Source organism: Cyprinodon variegatus, unplaced genomic scaffold (genome assembly GCF_000732505.1).
Source record: "Cyprinodon variegatus isolate N-32 unplaced genomic scaffold, C_variegatus-1.0 Scaffold94, whole genome shotgun sequence".
Classification (NCBI taxonomy): domain Eukaryota; kingdom Metazoa; phylum Chordata; class Actinopteri; order Cyprinodontiformes; family Cyprinodontidae; genus Cyprinodon; species Cyprinodon variegatus.
Genome location: NW_015150547.1, coordinates 1,490,862 through 1,508,311, shown reverse-complemented (window position 1 = coordinate 1,508,311; position 17,450 = coordinate 1,490,862). Strand labels below are relative to the sequence as shown.

The following is a 17,450-nucleotide window of genomic DNA, read 5'->3' as shown; positions in this document are numbered from 1 at the left end:
CTCCCGCGCGTAAATGGAAAGCTTTTACGCACCGCTCGTATTCACTTTAAAGGATGTTTAATCGCTGATTTTTTCTTTTATTTTTTTATTTTTTTGCCTGCACCATACCTCGCCTGGTAGTTAAGTGGGACTTCAGCTCTGGTGATGTGAGGGATGGATGCGGTAATACCTCACAGAGCTGACACCAGAGGGTGGGGGGTAAAAAGCGAGGCGTGCGTCACTGGCAACTAAACGCCAGAGGGACAGAGACATCAATAACATCGCGTTCATCAATAAGGAATCTGGATGGAGTTAGACTGCTTAATTAAATAGGCTGCTCTCTGAATTTGTATACTTTAATCTGATGACCCCCAAAGGAGAACATCCGAGGGAAGACTCTTCAGCACCTCCATCAGCGGGACAACTTAGACTCCAACCGCTCAGCGATGGCTATCAACACTGATGCAGCCTTCGAGAAGAGTGGCCTGGGTGAGAGGGAAGTCTCCAACCCTACCGACTTCCAGGACACCGAGAAGCTGCTGAGCAAAGCCCCCACCGAGCCCACCGGGGAGAGCAACCTTAAACCATCCGACTCCTTTTCTCTGAACACCAGAGGCAGCGTCCGCTCCCTGAACGCGGAGCAAAACGGACACAGATCCCCGCTAAAGTCAGGCTCTTTCGGGCAGCTGACGGCCCCACCCAGGTCTACTTCCAGGCTCAGCCTGGGTCAGCTCTCCTCCCCGGTGCCACAGGGCTCCACGCCCCCGAGTTACCTCTGGCTGGCCATCCTGTCCTGCTTCTGCCCCGCGGTGCCGCTCAACATCTGTGCCTTGTGGTATGCAAGTGTGGTGAGTTTACAGTTTTTTTGTGACTCTCTATCAGTTTATTATACTTGTATTAGAACCACAGTTGGTTTTCCTCCAGGTCTGCATTTAAATAAGTAATGATTCATGTGTTTTCATTTCCCATCAGTCGAGGTCAGTTCTCCACACTGGAGACATTGAAGGAGCAAGAAAGTATGGGCGTTTATCCATGCTGCTCAGCGCTCTGGCAATGCTGCTGGGTGTGGCTGTAATCCTCTTCATAGTGTTTAACTTTGGTATGGGAGACAAGCATCCAACACGCATATAAAATGCAGAATCAGTATAGGTTGATATCAATGTGTGATATTTTTTTCTATTTCTCTCAGAGACCCAAAAAAACTGAATCCAGGCGAATGGAAAGAGCTTCCTTTAACTACACCAGATCCCACATTTGCACAAAGGAAAGAGGATCTCAGATTGATGAAGACTGAAGAATCACAAGCACAACATAGGAGCTGGAAAAAAAGTCTGAAGGAATTCCAATGTGCACTTTTTTTTTTTTTTTGATTTTCTGCTATGGACCAAAAATGAAAAGAGTATGAAGAAAACATGGTTTACGTCATGTATCCTTTTCAGGAAACAGTCCTGCTTGATAATCCCACAAACTCAGGAATAAAGGGATATGTTGAGAAAGGGCAAACCCTTCCAGATACAAAACTAGTGGGACTTTGAGGTAAATAAGAGCTAAGGTAGGGATGTAAGGACTACCATAAAAAAAAGTGTGAAATGGAGATTGAAGCGATAGAAAGAAAAAGACAGAATGCAACACCTGCCTGCTCTGTTTTACAAAGACTGACTGAACTTATATGGCTGAGGGGGAAAAAAAAATATCTGTTTACAATAAGTTTAAAATGGAGATGCACCGATCAGGATTATATATATATATATTTTTGGCTATTATGATTTCCCAGTGTCCTTTGGGGTCTAATCGCCTGATACTAGACTTTGTGCTGCACTAGTTGTGGATTTGACCCTTTTATTTACCATAAACGCCCTAAAATGAATCACATGCTGTTGATTTGGTGCATTCAAAGCCTTTTCACCTTGGATATACTATCATTTTTTAAGTACTCATAATCCATGGGAGAAGGATATACTCATCTGATTACATATGCAAAAAAATTATTGACTTTTTAATGGAGGAGGAGACCTATAGATCTGAATTTATTTTTAAAGGAATACTATGGTTTGTTTTTGGGGGTATTGCTGTTGTTTTTTTTTTTTTTTTTCATTTTATTGTTCCAAAAAAAGAAAGATTTAGTGCTCTATTTAGCAAAGTTTAACAAACAGCTGCTCCAAAGTGTGCCTTTGAGTAATTGTGAGAAGGTTAAAAATTATAATCAAAAAGCATTATTAACCAAATATAAGTTAAGATTGTAATTTCAGTTAAAAACTTCTTGAAATGACTCCCCCAGCAGCTGTCTGGGCAGGTTGGAAGCATTGATTTGAACTGAAGGGGCCACAAAATCATTCAGACGGCTGCCAATGACCCCAGGGGCCGTGCTTTGGACACTCCTGGTTAAACGTGTGAAAACTTTCCCGTATTCGATCCGCTCATCACGAGAAAAAAAAAAAGTCTGATTTAGATGTATAGCTGATTGTTGTGGTGCATCTCTAGTTTAAAGCACATTTATCAACCTCTCTGCTCTTATGGTGTGATGCTCTGCTTTTGCGTGCTAACTTGATCAATTGTACCAATTCCTGGTTGGCTTCCACTTAGCTGTGTAGATGTTTACAATACACGATAAACAATGAAACAGGGCGTTTCCCTTTATATGCACTGATGTCGGCACTCTGATGTTCATGTTTATACATTCATACTGTATGACTGGTTTTTCTGTGCCATAGTTTTTGCATGGCTGAAATAAACTTGACTGAGCATGACCCATTTGAAAGCTCACCACCTTTTAATTAACAAAATCGTACATCAACAGTACGGCATCCCAGTAAAATCTCTTTATGCATTTATAATGTTCACCTTACAAGAAAATAAGCAGCAATGTACAAATTAAACATAACTTTTATGGGGTTACAATACAGTAAAGCGTATAGATCTCTTGGCAACACTCAATTTGAGTTACAGACAATAATTTAGTGGAAAGTGTAGAGCAAAAGTAGAATGGTGCAGATGCCAATCACTCCACCTAGGATTAAAGAGTCCCTCCTCTTTCGCAAATTGATTTTCTGGATGAGGCTGTTGATAGCAGGGAAACGATCTGAGGGGAGGGAACCAGTGAAGGGAAAATAATTAAGATATGAGCCAAGCCTGCTTTCCTTGCAGTAAGTAAGAGACGAATAGCGGCAGGCCGAAAAACAAGCCCATTAGTCGGACTCCTAACATACTCATGTAATAAATAATGAAAAAAAGTATAAAGGAGTCAAAATGATACAGTTATTGCAGAAATGCTGAGAGGACAAAGATCTAAAAAAAGTGTAAATCCAACAGTGAGAGAAAAGCAGAATCGATTTCAGAGCTGAAAGGATACTGGCCAAAGTTGTGACCCTTGTTTGAATGGACTTCAGCATCCCACGCTGAAATGTGATGTTCTCCTTTGTAGCCATGGCGATGCTGGAGGAAGAGAAAGCATGATGGATCAGCAGCAGAAATGGAGAAATATATCTGCCTCTGCCAGATCATATTACACGGCATTTACGGTCTCGGCTAATGAGCTAAAAAGTTAGAAAGTCGGCTTTAATCGACCAGAAGGAGCTGGGATTCCTCGTGATGTGTGGGAGTAAAGGGAGAGAAGAGGGGGAGGGAGGAGTGGATGGAGCAATAAAGCTTACCTTATTGCATTGTCGATGAGACTATTTGAGCTGTGAACGAAAAGAGAAACCAGATTAAAAAGTCGAGCTCTATCGGACAAGTTAAAGACAAAGTGCTTATGTGTAAAATGACCCGCTGAGAGGTTTAAAAAAAAAAAAAAAACTTTAGAGAGAGACAGAACTGGCACTGAATAAACTAAAACATATAGAAAAAGTCAATCTCTAGTTACAAAACCTCACCTGTTAATAAAATGTCTGTTTTTTAAATGATATAATACTTAATTCTCTCTACACTTCTTCTATCAACTTAGTTTTTCTTTCTATTCTTCAGGCATCTTTGGATTCTCTCATCTCTCTCTGTTAGATTCTGGTAAACCGATCTTCTCTTCAGGTCTGCCCACAGTTGAAGAAGGCTGATATTGTCCGATAATTAGCTTCTGTTTTGGTTCTGGGTCCACAATATTACATTTTTTTAACCTCTGTTTCTTTACATATTTAAAGTCAGAGAAACACGAGACTTTACTCTTTTCATTTTCTTTCATGTTCCATCTTTTGCAAACGAGCGATAACTTGTAAAAGAAAAAATACTCTGGCAATCATCGCTCCCATTGGATAAAATGGGGAAACCAGCGTATATTATCACCCTATTTGCAAAGAAAATTAAAAAAAAGGGTTTTGGTATTTTCTCCTGTAGAAAAGGTTCAGACCAAGGGGGAATGTAACCCTTCCAAATTTGGAATGAATTTAATTATGCTTCAGTAGCACTTAATTCAAGGGATTGTAGCATAATTATGGCAATGGTGATTTAAAATAATTAAAACACAATATTAAATTTACTTAAAAATGCAGTCTCCAAAAATATAACAGTTTGAGGTTATATTACTGCAATAATCGTTTAAAATATGTTAATTTTAATTTCAACACGTGCTAATCTGGGGTGCTGGAATCTGTCGCTGCTACTGCACTGCGAAAACGATCTCAAAATGAGTAAAACTGTCTTAAATTAAGTCTATTTACCCTTAATTTGAGCAGGTAAATAAGATGATTTGCCAATGGAATGAGTTTTTTTACTCTTAAAATAAGCTATCTAGATATTATGCACTTGGAATAAGACAATGCAATTTTTTTTTTCTTGTTTAAAGTGTAAATCGTCTTGTTCCATTGGCAAAGTGTCTCACTCCAAACCTTAATTCAAGAAAAAATTTACTCATTTTAAGAAAAAATTACTTAGATTTTATTTTTTTGCAATGTGTGGAGATGAGATGAAGATTTATTTTTTTAAAAAGCCTCTTTCAGAATCCTGTAAAGTGAGCATCAATTATTCTGTGCAACATTTTTTCACTGGACACATTTACATATTAGAGCACAGGCCTCTTTCTAGTTTGCTTTAGATGCAAGTAAGGATACCAGGCGTATATAAGAAAGACGGCGAACTTGAACGCACACATCAGTGCTTCAGCAGGCAGCCATTAGCAGCCCGGATAAGTGACGGATAGAAAAATGAAGTGTTCGGTCCAGAGCTGAAAGAGCAGAGAAAGGCAGCAGTGTGCATCCTGTCAGACTCCACTGGAGACCAAAAATCAATACAGAGCTTTATATTTTCTCCATCTATCTGTCTCCTACTGTCTATTCACTGCTGTCCTCCGCCTTTTCTGCTAAGCCTACATTAGCTGGCACAGAGTTCTGCTTTTAACATGATCCAATTTTTGCTTATATTCTGGAGAACAAAAACCACTCTACACACTTTAGCAAAAAGTAGATCAGAGTGAAGCCTGGTCTCAGGCATCAAATGAGCATAAATATATATGAAAAAAAAAACACTATCTCTAGGTTGACTGTGCAAAAACAGAGAAAAACTTGAAAGATTTAATTCTGTCATGTAGTCAGTCCAAAAAGTTATGAATTATTTAGTTAAAAAAGAAATAGACATGCAAATATTCCTCTCTTGAAATGACACAACCCTACATGACCAAAGAACTCCATATCCCTTTATGCACATGTCTGGCAGGTTGCAGCTCTATTATAATTGCATTAGGCTAAATGGGTGTGAGGCAAAGTGGAAACCAGTGTCAGTATCCATCTGCACCCTGCATGGTAACAGCAGGCAACGTACCTGCTTTATAAAATCATCAAGTTTCACGTTCCACAAAAATGATGTTGGTGCAGTTTAAAGATTCCAACATGCTTTATTGTTAGCTTTGTTTTGTTACCTTTCATATGAACTGCATAGTTTTATCCTCATATGCATGACCAATGGATGAAAGGGTCTTCTAGTTACACATAAATATTAAATGCTACACTGATAAAAATGTTCTGATCTGCATAGCTGCTGAAAATATGGCAGGAGGAGCTTTTATAAGCAACATTGAGTCTCAAATAATTACAGTCACAGCTTAATCAATCAGAATATCATCAGAAAGTTAATCTATGTTTGCAATTCAAATAAAAAAAAAGCTGAACTTATGAACTTGGGTTTTATTGTCATATATCTAGGATGCATTTCTGCTCATTAAGAGTCAAAATTCAACTTCTCGACTGAATATTACATAAGAGCAAAAACAGAAATAAATTTAAAAAATCCTTTTGTATTCATTTATTCCATGTCGGTGGCTCTCTGCTAAGTAAGCAGTATGCCCGGCTATCATGTAGTTCATAACATATAAATGTACTATTATTAATCTCACATTGGAGAAATTTACCTCTGCATTTGACCCATGCCCTTGGGAAGCAGTGGGCTGCCATTGTGTGGCGCCTAGGGAGCAGTGTGGGGTTAAGTGAACTCAGAACCTCTGGATTCCAAGCGCAATGCTCTAAGCACTAGGCCACCACTCCCCTACATAACATAACATTCCTGTTTAAAACATACCTTAACTGGTTTAATGTTCTAATTTTCTGAGAAATTGGTTGTAGATTTTCAGTTGCTGCAAGTAAAACTGCATAACCCATCAAATCACAACCATCTAAACCATATCAGCGCATGGTCCGTACATGTCAGCATCCTCCAGCTGCTTCTGTTCAGACCATTACAGGCTGCTGAGCTCACCAAATACACTCCTTTCATCTCAGGATACATTAAACTGTTGATTTGGCCGCTCCTTTGTTTTGTTTTTGATGATCTATTGCCTTTGGTTGCAAATGGAAGAACCTTTAAAGGGACGACACAGGGTGAGGAGCTTTTTCCCCCTATAGTATTTGCACTGCAAACAAGTGACACAGCAGGCAGCCATCATTAAAATATGGCATCAAATAGCAATATGATACCCAACTCTACCTGTCCTTTAAAATCACCTCTATCTCCCTCTCTAACTGTTTGCACAAAAGTAAATATTAGTTCCCCTAAAACCTCCTCAGTTTAAGCTGGTAAGGTTGTCTTCACTGGTATAAAATTAAAGATTTAGGCAGAGAGTAGGGTTTCTCTAATATTGACATTTCTACCTCTTTCCCTTCAGGTTAAAAGTCAGGGTATAATCCTACACGTAGCTCTATCCTACATGGAACACGGTGAGGTGTTTAATTAAAATATAAGGAGAGTTATTGCTCCAAATGATCTAATGTTTATAGAAAGACAATTTTTGGGTTTTTATTTTTATTTAGTTGACTTCGGATTTTAGTTTCTGTGTTTTTTTATGCATAGAATCATCCATGTCTTTAATTTATGAAGTAAAAGTAGCCCTGAAAATAACCCACTATATTATTCTAAACTCTGAGGTCCTGTAATAACTGATTGGGTGGTTTTAATATTCTTAGGCTTGTCTTATAGAGATTGTTTGGAGGTAAACTGGAACTGTGCATGTTAACATTATATCCAGGATGGCCCTAAATTCCTTAAAATTCAGGCTTCAGTTTTTTGCAAAAGTGACACAAAAAAGCACACAGAGAAGAAATGTATTTATTGCATGAGTTGTTTTAGATTATCCAGTGAAAAAGGAGCTTAGGATGTAGACGGACCACTTCAATCTAAAGCGCACATTAAACACTTAAACAACACAAACTTTTTGATCTGTCAAATTCTTGATCCACTGTTTATTGATTGCAATGTGCAGCAATGATGTTTGGACCCCAAAAAAAGAAAGAAAAAAAAATACTATTTGTATAGTAAGTTATTTGTAAAACATTACACATTAGGTGATTAAACTGTTACCAAATATAAAACGACGAGTCTAAATTTATTTGGAGCTTTTTTGCTGTCAGGCAGACACTGAATAAAGCAGCAATTGTTAATTAAACTATAGAGTAGTTGTAATGGTAGTTAGTTTGCAAATTAGCTAAATTAGATAAAACTAAATTAGATGACAGCAGAGTGCTTCTGATACTTGGGATTCTCTGAGGTTGGGAAACATTTCCAGCACCTTGCAAAATTCGGCCCCCTTGAATGTTTCAACCTTTTGCCACATTTTAGGCTTCAAACATAAAGATATAAAATTGTAATTCTGTGTGAAGAATCATCAACTTGGACCCAATCATGAAGTGGAATGAAGTTTATTGGATAGTTGACATTTTTTTAACAAATAAAAAATTGACAATTTGGGTTTGCTAAATTATTCAGCCCCATTGAGTTAATTCTTTCTAGAACCACCTTTTGTTGCGATTAAAGCTCCAAGTCGCTTGATGCATGTGTCTATCAGTTTTGTACATCGAGAGACTGAAATTATTTCCCATTCTTCCTTGTAGAAGAGATGGAGCTCAGTGAGGTTGGATAGAGGGTGTTTGTGAACGGCGGTTTTCATTTTTTCCAAAGATTTCTACTTTAGGTTCAGGTCTAGACTTTGACTTGGCCATTCTAACATCTATATATGTTTATCTGTGAACCATTCTATTGTAAATTTGGCTTCATGTTTTGAATAATTTTCTTGTTGGAGGATAAATCTACGTCCCAGTCACAGGTCTTTTGCAGACACCAACAGGTTTTCTTTCAGAATGGTCCTGTATTTGGCTCCATCCATCGTCCCTGTTCCTTCCCTTCCATGTTTGACGGTGGGCATGGTGTGTTCAGGTTCATGAACTGTGTTGCTTTTACACCAAACATGTTTTGCATGGTTGCCAAAATGTGTGATTCCAGTTTCATATGACTAGAGCATCTTCTGCCACATGTTGGCTGTGTCTCCCAGGTGGCTTGTGGCAAACATTAAACAAGAATTTTTATGGATATCTTTAAGAAATGGCTTTCTTCCATGAAGGCCAGACTGATTGTTTTCCTATGAACAGAGTCTCCTCCCTCAGCTGTAGTTCTCTACAGTTCCTCCAAAGTTATTATGGGCCTCTTGACTACATCTCTGATCAGTCTTCTCCATGTTTGAGCTGAAAGATTAGTGCGACGGTCGGATCTTTTTCAGATTTACAGTCGTCTGATACTCCTTCCATTTCAATATTATTGCTTGCACAGTGCTCTTTTGCATATTTAAAGATTGGGAAAGCTTTTTGTATCCAAATCAAGCTTTAAACTTTTCAACAACAGCATCTCGGACCTGCCTGGTGTGTTCCTTGTTCTTAATGATTCTCTCTGCGCTTTAGGCTACGTTCACAGCCATCAGCAGCCTGAAGTGATCCAAATCCCATTGTTTCACCCACATGGGACTTGTATCTGATATTTTTATGAAAGTCTGAACAACACAGATCCGATTTTTTCCAATGCGACCCAGGCCACTTGATTATGTGGTCCTGAATCCAATCCGTATCTGAAATGCGTATTTTGAAATGTGACCTGTGTCTAAAATCACAGGTTCATCCGACCTGAACGGTATTAATACTCTACAAAGGTCTCTATTCTCCATCTTGCTATGAAGAAGCAGGAAGAAAAACAACAACCATGGCAGACAATATTGTGGAGAGCAGTCTTTTTTTTTCAGCCTTCTTGAAAAGACTGTCTTGTTAATGCACTGGCTGAGGTTGGAGAAGAAAGATTACAAGATGCGCCCCAGCACCATCATCCATGTTTACTACCGTAAACACATAGCAGACTCACTTGTGACATCATTCCGTCTTTTACTGCGCATGTGGGGCAAAACAGGAGATCACATATATTTGGAAATAAGAACAACCGCGCAAAAGAATAGGATTTCACACAAAAATTGGAATTGAGCATTAATGCCTGCAGTGTGAACATAGCCAAAAACAGACCTCAGAGACGATCACAGAGCAGGTGCATTTATACAGAGATTTGATTACACACAGGTTGATTCTATTTATCATTATCAGTCATTTATGTCAACATTGGATCATTCAGGCTGTGTCCGAATGTCCGCCCTGATAACTATATAGGGCACTATATTGTGGTTACGCCATTTTAAATAAGTATCTGAATGTCTAGTGGATGAAAAAGTAGTGGACTTGAAAAGCAGTGATCCTCCATGGTCACTAGACGAGCAGATATATCCTGGAATGCTTTGCGAAGAGAGCTCTTTTTGCAAAGCATTATGGGATTTATTGTCACAGCGGCCCGCGGTCACTACCAGACAGCAGCAAGATATAACAAAGATGGTGCAAGCACCGTGTGGGGAGGCGGAACCATGTGACCAACAGGGAGCAAAAAATAGTGATCATCTGTGTGAACAGTCAGTTAACTGAGTTCACTATAAAGTCCACTATTAGTCGCCCCTCTATACAGTGATTGAGGGATTTAGGGGTTAGGGCTGATGTTCGGACACAGCCTCAGAGATTCTCACTGAATTTCTGAAGAGAGTTTGCTGAACGGGAAGAATAGAGGACGATTTATTTTGCACGTCCGACTTTTCAGTTTTATATTTGCTGAAATTGTTCAAAAAACAAAATAAATTCTGTTCCACTTAATGATTGTGTCCCAATTGTTGTTTATTCTTTACAAGAAAATTCAATTGTATATCTCTATGTTTGAAGCCTAAATCTGGCAAAAATTAAAAAGGTTTTAGGGGGCTGAATACTTTGGCGAGGCGCTGTACCAGCAGGCCTCAAACTGGGTTAAAAAGACAAGCAGGCTGGGATGAATTCAGAATGTTAATCCAGCAGGGTTAACCCATCAGATCATATAATCCTCTGTTTACTTCACTATAAAACAACTGACCTGGAGATCGACAGAACTTTCCCAGCAAGTAACTGTTGCTGACCATATTTTAGGTCGAGACTTAGGAACGTTTGTTTTAAATAAGGAACAAGGAAATGTGTTTGAAAACAATCCACTGATTCAGGTTCAAAGTTAATTAAGTGTTCAGTGGGACAATAACTAGACTTTAAATTAGATTTGGTTATTTTATTTAAAACCTTCCAATGTTTCTTAATTTGTAAAATAAATACTGTAAAAGATGTGGAAGATGTTTTAGATACAGACTAAGCATACTTTATTAAGCTGGGAGAAAGAGAAAGAAAAGGTGACTTTCTGAAAGCTTTCTTACTTCCGTAGATGTTCATGTTCCTTCAGAAAGAGCTCGGTCCTTCTGTTGTTCACCCCTGAGTTGCTCTTGTAGGATCTGATCGGCAAAAGAGAGAAGAGGCAAGAGAAATAAATGGGAAAATAAACAATAAAACAGCTTTAAAGAAAATATAAAAAAAAGAAATCTGAAATAGTAGATTGGCAAAAAAAATCTGACAACATGAGCAACATGATGAACACTGTGTTACTTTGGCGCACACAAGAAGTTAGTTTCCCTGCTTCACCCAAAGCATACTCTCCTATTTACACCATCCTCCTCATAACCAGACAATCATCTTTTCAATTCATCACCTATTATCTGCTCTGCCGCCACACCCCTCGCCAGCCTTATCATTAACCAGAAATAATTAAAATTCACTTTCATCCATTCTGTAATCAGTCAGCTTCAGATCACGACACGTCTCTCCTCCCTCCATCTATCCGTATTTTCCTCCCTCTCCCACTCTGTTGCAGCATTTCTCCGGACAGGGCCGGCCACATGTAACCACTCTCTCCCTACGGGGGCTGAATGAAAGCCTTGTGGTTTGATTTACTGTAGAAGGCACTTAGGGAAAGATATCCCCAAGAGAAGAAGGGGGAAACTGACAGTGAGGGAGGGATAGAGATCCAGAGAAAAGGAGAAGGGAAGTCTTAATGAAAGGAGATGTCTCTTATTAGTGTATGAAAGATGATAGAAGGAAGAGTGGACTTTAACATAGGAGGGGGGCTTTGAATAAAAAGACAAAAAGTGGCACATCTCTGCCTCCTGCTGGCGAAGATTGAAAAAGCAAATACCCACAGGGAAAATTGAGACAATAAATTGTGAAAACGACTAAAAATAACCTTAAACTGTCAGTTTACTTTAAAAGAACAGAAAATAAAATACCAAAATGAATACCTCCAACTGTGATCTGCCCAATCACAAACTAAATTGCTAAATATTTTCTACCCTGAGTTTGAAACACAGTTTCTGCTTTGAGTTTGAAACGTCTGTGCATGTGTCTGGAGCTGCTCACTCGATGTCTCTGTGAACCGAACCCAGCAGGTCCTCCCGCTCCCGAAGGCTGAGGAAGTTGCTTTTAGTTTTGTGAAACTCGTGTGTGTAGTCCTAGAAGATGAAACATTAGTAGATTGTAATATCTCACACAGTGGAGAACATTAAGTCTTTAGTCAATATTTACTTTAGTCCTCAAACAAAAAGAAGCATCCAGCAGCTAGTACCTGTAAAATGTCTCTGTGCCTTTGTAAGGTGTGCATCAACGCTGCGTTATGCGACAACGCTCCAGGACTGTTTGTGTACTCCGCCATCTTGTCATTGACCGCTGAAAGCTGCACGCAAATTTCAAAGAAAAGTGACCTTTAATCATTTAACTCCTAATTAAAAAAAGCATACAATTCAGGAAAATGTATAATGAAAATGATTGGCTATTATTTTAAACATCTGTTTTTTCCAACATTCACTGAAAATACTTTTCAGTGTTACATTTATCCACCATATGACGGCAGAAGGGATCTGTAACCTACTTTATTCAAGAGCTGCTCCACTTCGGAGGTCATGGCTACCAGCATATTGTCCTGGAAGGATTCAGACCTGATTGACAGAATGGAGATAGAAAGAACTTCAAGGTTCAAATAATGATATAATAATACTTTACACATAGCCTGTAAAGCCTCTAGACCAGGGGTCGGCAACACACGGCTCCGGAGCTGCATGCGGTTCTTTAGCGTTCCCCTTGTGGCTCCCTTGAGCTTTTTCAAAAATTTATGAAAATCGTTTTTTTTTTATATATGGTGTGCAGGAGGTCAAACAAAAAATAGTTATGTTTTCCAATGCTGTAAACATTTGTATAATAAATAAATTTAAACAATAATTTGCGTCATGTCTCGGACCATGGATCCCAAAGGGGAAAAAAGGAAGATTGCTGATGAGAAAAGAGGATTCAAAGAATGGACCGAATCATTTTCTTTCATTATCAATGTGGAAGGATTGCATGCATTTTTGCTTGGTAATGAGAGGTTGGCAAAAAATAAAAATAAAAATTTGGAAAGGCATTTCCAGGGAAGGCTAAATATCAGCCAAAAAGCTGGGAGGAAGAGAAAAGGTGTGATTGCAGAACTTCTGTTGCTCTCAACAGAAACACGTCCACCATAGTAAGATTCCTTTATTGTGTTTCTATCATTTCATCAATGCAACAAAACTTAAACCGCGCAGTGAAGGGCGGTTAAGCAGCGCGCGATGACACAGCGCGCGATGGTAGCATTTACTGCTCGTCCCTAACCTTTTTTTTTTTTTTACTTTATCAATTCAGTGATTTTACCATTTTTCTTAGGGACACACAACATATCTTAATTGCCTTTGGTATTGGTGGGTTCTGGTCTTTTTTAAACATTTCCAACATTACCAACAAATGCTTTCAAAATGGCAAAATTATGCTAAAACCATAATTCAATGTTCAAAACAATTGCAATTTAATTGATAATGTCTCACATGTGTCTGTGCTCTGTATGCATATTCTTCATATCTGTGTTTTTCTTCTGCTCTAATGCGGTTTCTGTCCCTACTGTGGGACAACATCTATACATCTCTTCTATTTCACTTGGTTATTTTTTCTAATAACTATTAAAGGGGAACGCCGTTTTTTTTTTTTACATTGGGCCCTTGATTTGACGGTATTACATCATGTTCTCCTCTCCCATATGAGTGTTGTGTCATTTGGAGCTGTTCTGAAGATACACACTTCGCTTCGTTTTTTAAGATATAAATATAAAAATATAACTGCCGATTTCAGGGGGACAGTGATTCGCCTACATGTTATGAATGCTGGTGTACCATACAAATAAATTATGAACAGTTTAGTTTGTGCCTTCAACTCGTTGCCCATAGGAAGACGTTACTTGGATATAACCTAACGGAATATCTTCAGAACGGCTCCAAATGACACAAAAATCAATGTAAAAAAAACGGCGTTCCCCTGTAACCCTGCTTCCTCTGCATTGCAACCAAAAATAAAGGCAAAATGTCATTAAAAAAGTAACGTACATTTTTAAAAAAAAGAACTGTCAGTTTCAAATCTTGAGGCCACGTACTTTAGTGTAAATAAAATACCTTTTATTTAAGGTTCATCATCCATTTGTTTGCATTATAACTATGTTAGTTATGTTCATTATGAATATTGAAAAGCTTTGCTGGCACCTGCTGTCTCTTGCCTGCTGGTCATGGCCGCTGCTGTAGTTGCTGCGGTAACTCGTGCAGAGCTTGCTGAAGGAGACCAGCTTGAGGTCCAGCTCGTTCTCCAGCTGCCTGGCCTGCTTACGTAAATCTGAGTGAAGAAATTGAGAAACATGCTGGGAATATATTAGCAGATACAACAGATATTTGTGATAAGAAACTAAATATTTAACAATGAAATAAAGAATGTGACTCTGCAGCAATTGCTCAAGCTTAACTGGATTGAAGGTAAATTAATCAACCTATAACTTCAGATTTCAAGATCCTGATTTTCAGCCCACATATTGATCTTCACAGCTCTATAGTCGTCTATTAATAATCTCTCAAATGCACTCATTTATATAGAAAATCAACTATTTTTCCAACGTACTTGTCAGCAAAGCCAATAGTTACATTTTGCAAAATATTTGATCGTTTAAACTATTTTCCAGTTCGTAGGACAACAATATTCAAAACTTAAAATAAACAGGCATATTCAATATGACTATCTAAGAGCAAATGGAGTTTAAATTCGGAGCCTTAAGTGAATAAAACAGAATAATATAACTATTCAGTATTGTTTTAGGTTATAAGCTTAAAAAAGCAGTCGTTTTTATTTGCTTATTCTAATTTATCACATCGTTTTTAGATTTAAACACAGGTCGACAGCAATACCAAAACTGTGAGGAACAAAGACGAGGCGTTTCACTTTATAATAAAAACTTCTGAACTTCGACGTCAACAGTCAACATGCTAACACATTAGCTTTGGAAATAATTAAACCCTCTCATTTGGACACGCGTCAACTTGATTCGCGTCGTGTGATGTGAGCCAATATATATGAGTAACAAGAGTTTACTTTGGATAACAAAAAAAGAGCAAGTCCAGAGCCGTTTTTCATTTTTATGCCTGTAACATTACATACCTTCCCAGTAATTGCCGCTGGTTGCCATGTCTGTTGTTGACATGTCATCACCAGCCGTTAAGGAGAACAAACTGTCGCACTTCTTCCGTCACCCAGTCGCAAATAGATAACCTAAAAGTTCGTTGTTTTTCAGTGTACGAGGCATTTTAATTGTTGTTTTGTTTTAATTTTTTTACTACTACTAGTACTACTACTACTACTTCCACCACTCCTACTACTACTACTACTAATAATAATAATAATATTTGTAATATAATATAAGATAATAATAATAATAATAATAATAATAATAATAATAATAATGACCCGAAGAAGTTGAAGAAGAAGGGAAATAACAATTCTCTTGTTGTATTTCCCTCCAAATTCAACCTTATCAACCTATTTAAGCACTGGAGAATACATGGATGAAGTCAATGCATGGATCTGCCAAAATTTTCTTCAGCTGAAGCAAACAGAATTGAAGTAATATATTATGAAACAAAGGAAGAGTGTTTAAAAAAATGGTGCACATCTTTAATTATTACAGCTAGAAAAAAAAAACAATCAGACTGGAAATCTGGGTGTAGAGATGGATTGAGACCTTCAGAGGCACAAAAAGACAGTATCAAAGCCAGCCTTCTATGACCTTGATATTTACAGGATTCAAAAACTAATTCCTCAACAGGACCTTGAAAAACAAATGTGTACTTTTATCTTTAGAATTAAGTACTACAATGGTGTCTTTATAAGTCTTCCTAAAAAGTTCATCAGACAGCTGCCATTAATCAGAATCCTACTGTTGGTGTTCTCTCTAAAACTAAGTGGAGCACATCACCCGAGTTTTAAAGTCATTACATTGGCTCCCTGTATCTCAGAGAATAGATTTTAAATTACTTAGTTAGTAAATTACTGAATGACTTTGCACCAAAATATTAATAATACTTGTTCCAACCACCCAGATATCTCAGGTCTTTGGGTTCAAATCTGCTCTGCATACCATAATCAGCTAATCTGGAATAAACTGGAAAAAGTGCTGTAACCCTGACTTGCTATAAATGTAGATTAATAACATTTTTAGATTTAAAATGACTTTTTACTGTGCTAAAGTTTTCTGTCTGACTTTATTTTCCTTTTCTTATCATTCATTTTATCATTATTTATTTTCTTTTATATAATCATCTTATCATTTTATGTTTATATTTTTATTATTAGTATTTTAAAATTGTGCTATATAGATTACCTTGCCCTGCATTATATTAAAAAGAACCAGAAATAATTTATTCTGTTTTATTGGAATATCTTTAGACTTCTTAATTGAAATATGATCTTTACAATCTAAAGGTAAATATTCTGAAAGTATGTGGCCATGCATTGTGCAGGATAGATCACCCTGCACTTTGTACAGGCTGTGTATGTGTCTCTACATCAGTACAGTGTGACAATGAGGTGATCACTCTGTTCCCTCTGCCAAGGGGTAAAGACATTCCAGGTTGTTGTAATTCAGCCACTGACTCCCCTGCAATGTTGGCTCAGATGCCTTTTGTTTTTCAGTTTAGGAATTGATGTATTCTTAGCAGGGAGTAAATCAGGCCAGTTTCATGGCAAATCAAGCACAGGCATCCGTAATTGTTCAAGCAGTCTAGAGCTTGTACCAGGCCCAACTGGCAAATGGAGTCAGCATACTAATAAAGCTTACCAGCTATAGGGAAGAGTGCTGTTTGGTTTTACTGACTCTGGACCTGATAAATCACAATGGGGTAACCCCAGCAGGTGGAACGGGTGCCCAAATCCTTCATTGAATCAACTTCACAGAGCTAAAACAGCATGCACTTATGCCTCTTCACTCTTCCTTCTGAGTCTCGGACCATGATTTTCCAATGAAATGCAAACTTAAATCCGAAAAGAGGACTTTGGACCACTGTGCAATAGTCCAGTTACTTTCCTCTGTCAACTGCAGAAAATACCAAATCTGTCCATCAGGTCTGCAGTCTTCCCCACAATGAAGCCAGACATATACGTGAGAAGCCTGTTTACTCTCTTATTTGATATGATCTTATGTAGGGTTCTAATTTTGTAATGAACACAATTATAGATGTGCTGTAAGTCAAAATAGTCAGCTATATATGTATATATATGTATATATATGTATATATATATATATATATATATATATATATATATATACTCTGTCTATTTCATCCACAAACCTCTGTTTTGTACATAATGAACAGGCTAACTGTATATCCTAACAGAGGAACTGTCGTAATTACGTAAACTATGTAATTATTAGGCTTTAACAGACTTTATCAGTCCAAGTCATCGATATAAATAATTCCTTAAAAAAAAAAA

At 37.8% G+C, this 17,450-nt stretch overlaps 2 protein-coding genes across 2 annotated transcripts; one reads left to right on the top strand and one right to left on the bottom strand.

The window, feature by feature from the left end:
- On the top strand, nucleotides 1-1,300 carry LOC107084216 (tumor suppressor candidate 5 homolog). The gene is made up of 3 exons (XM_015373942.1): nucleotides 1-827; nucleotides 952-1,078; nucleotides 1,169-1,300. The coding sequence occupies exons 1-3, from the start codon at nucleotides 426-428 to the stop codon at nucleotides 1,183-1,185; spliced, it is 546 nt and encodes a 181-aa protein (XP_015229428.1). The 5' UTR covers nucleotides 1-425; the 3' UTR covers nucleotides 1,186-1,300.
- Nucleotides 1,301-2,578: 1,278 nt separating this feature from the next.
- Nucleotides 2,579-15,182, bottom strand: LOC107084215 (Golgi SNAP receptor complex member 1-like). The gene is made up of 9 exons (XM_015373941.1): nucleotides 15,123-15,182; nucleotides 14,183-14,309; nucleotides 12,514-12,580; nucleotides 12,211-12,318; nucleotides 12,006-12,097; nucleotides 10,973-11,047; nucleotides 3,630-3,659; nucleotides 3,329-3,411; nucleotides 2,579-3,058 (listed from the first exon to the last, which is right to left on the bottom strand). Exons 1-9 carry the CDS (start codon nucleotides 15,163-15,165, stop codon nucleotides 2,934-2,936), a joined length of 750 nt encoding a protein of 249 aa, XP_015229427.1. The 5' UTR covers nucleotides 15,166-15,182; the 3' UTR covers nucleotides 2,579-2,933.
- Between the last annotated feature and the right edge of the window lie 2,268 nt (nucleotides 15,183-17,450).

Coding starts and splice junctions, on each gene's coding strand:
- LOC107084215 (XM_015373941.1), bottom strand. CDS start 15,165: ATGTCAACAACAGACATGGCAACCAGCGGCAATTACTGGGAAG. Junction 14,310..15,122: donor CAGCGGCAATTACTGGGAAG/GTATGTAATGTT, acceptor TTCTTCACTCAG/ATTTACGTAAGCAGGCCAGG. Junction 3,660..10,972: donor GAACATGAACATCTACGGAA/GTAAGAAAGCTT, acceptor TTTCGTTCACAG/CTCAAATAGTCTCATCGACA.
- LOC107084216 (XM_015373942.1), top strand. CDS start 426: ATGGCTATCAACACTGATGCAGCCTTCGAGAAGAGTGGCCTGGGTGAG. Junction 828..951: donor CCTTGTGGTATGCAAGTGTG/GTGAGTTTACAG, acceptor ATTTCCCATCAG/TCGAGGTCAGTTCTCCACAC.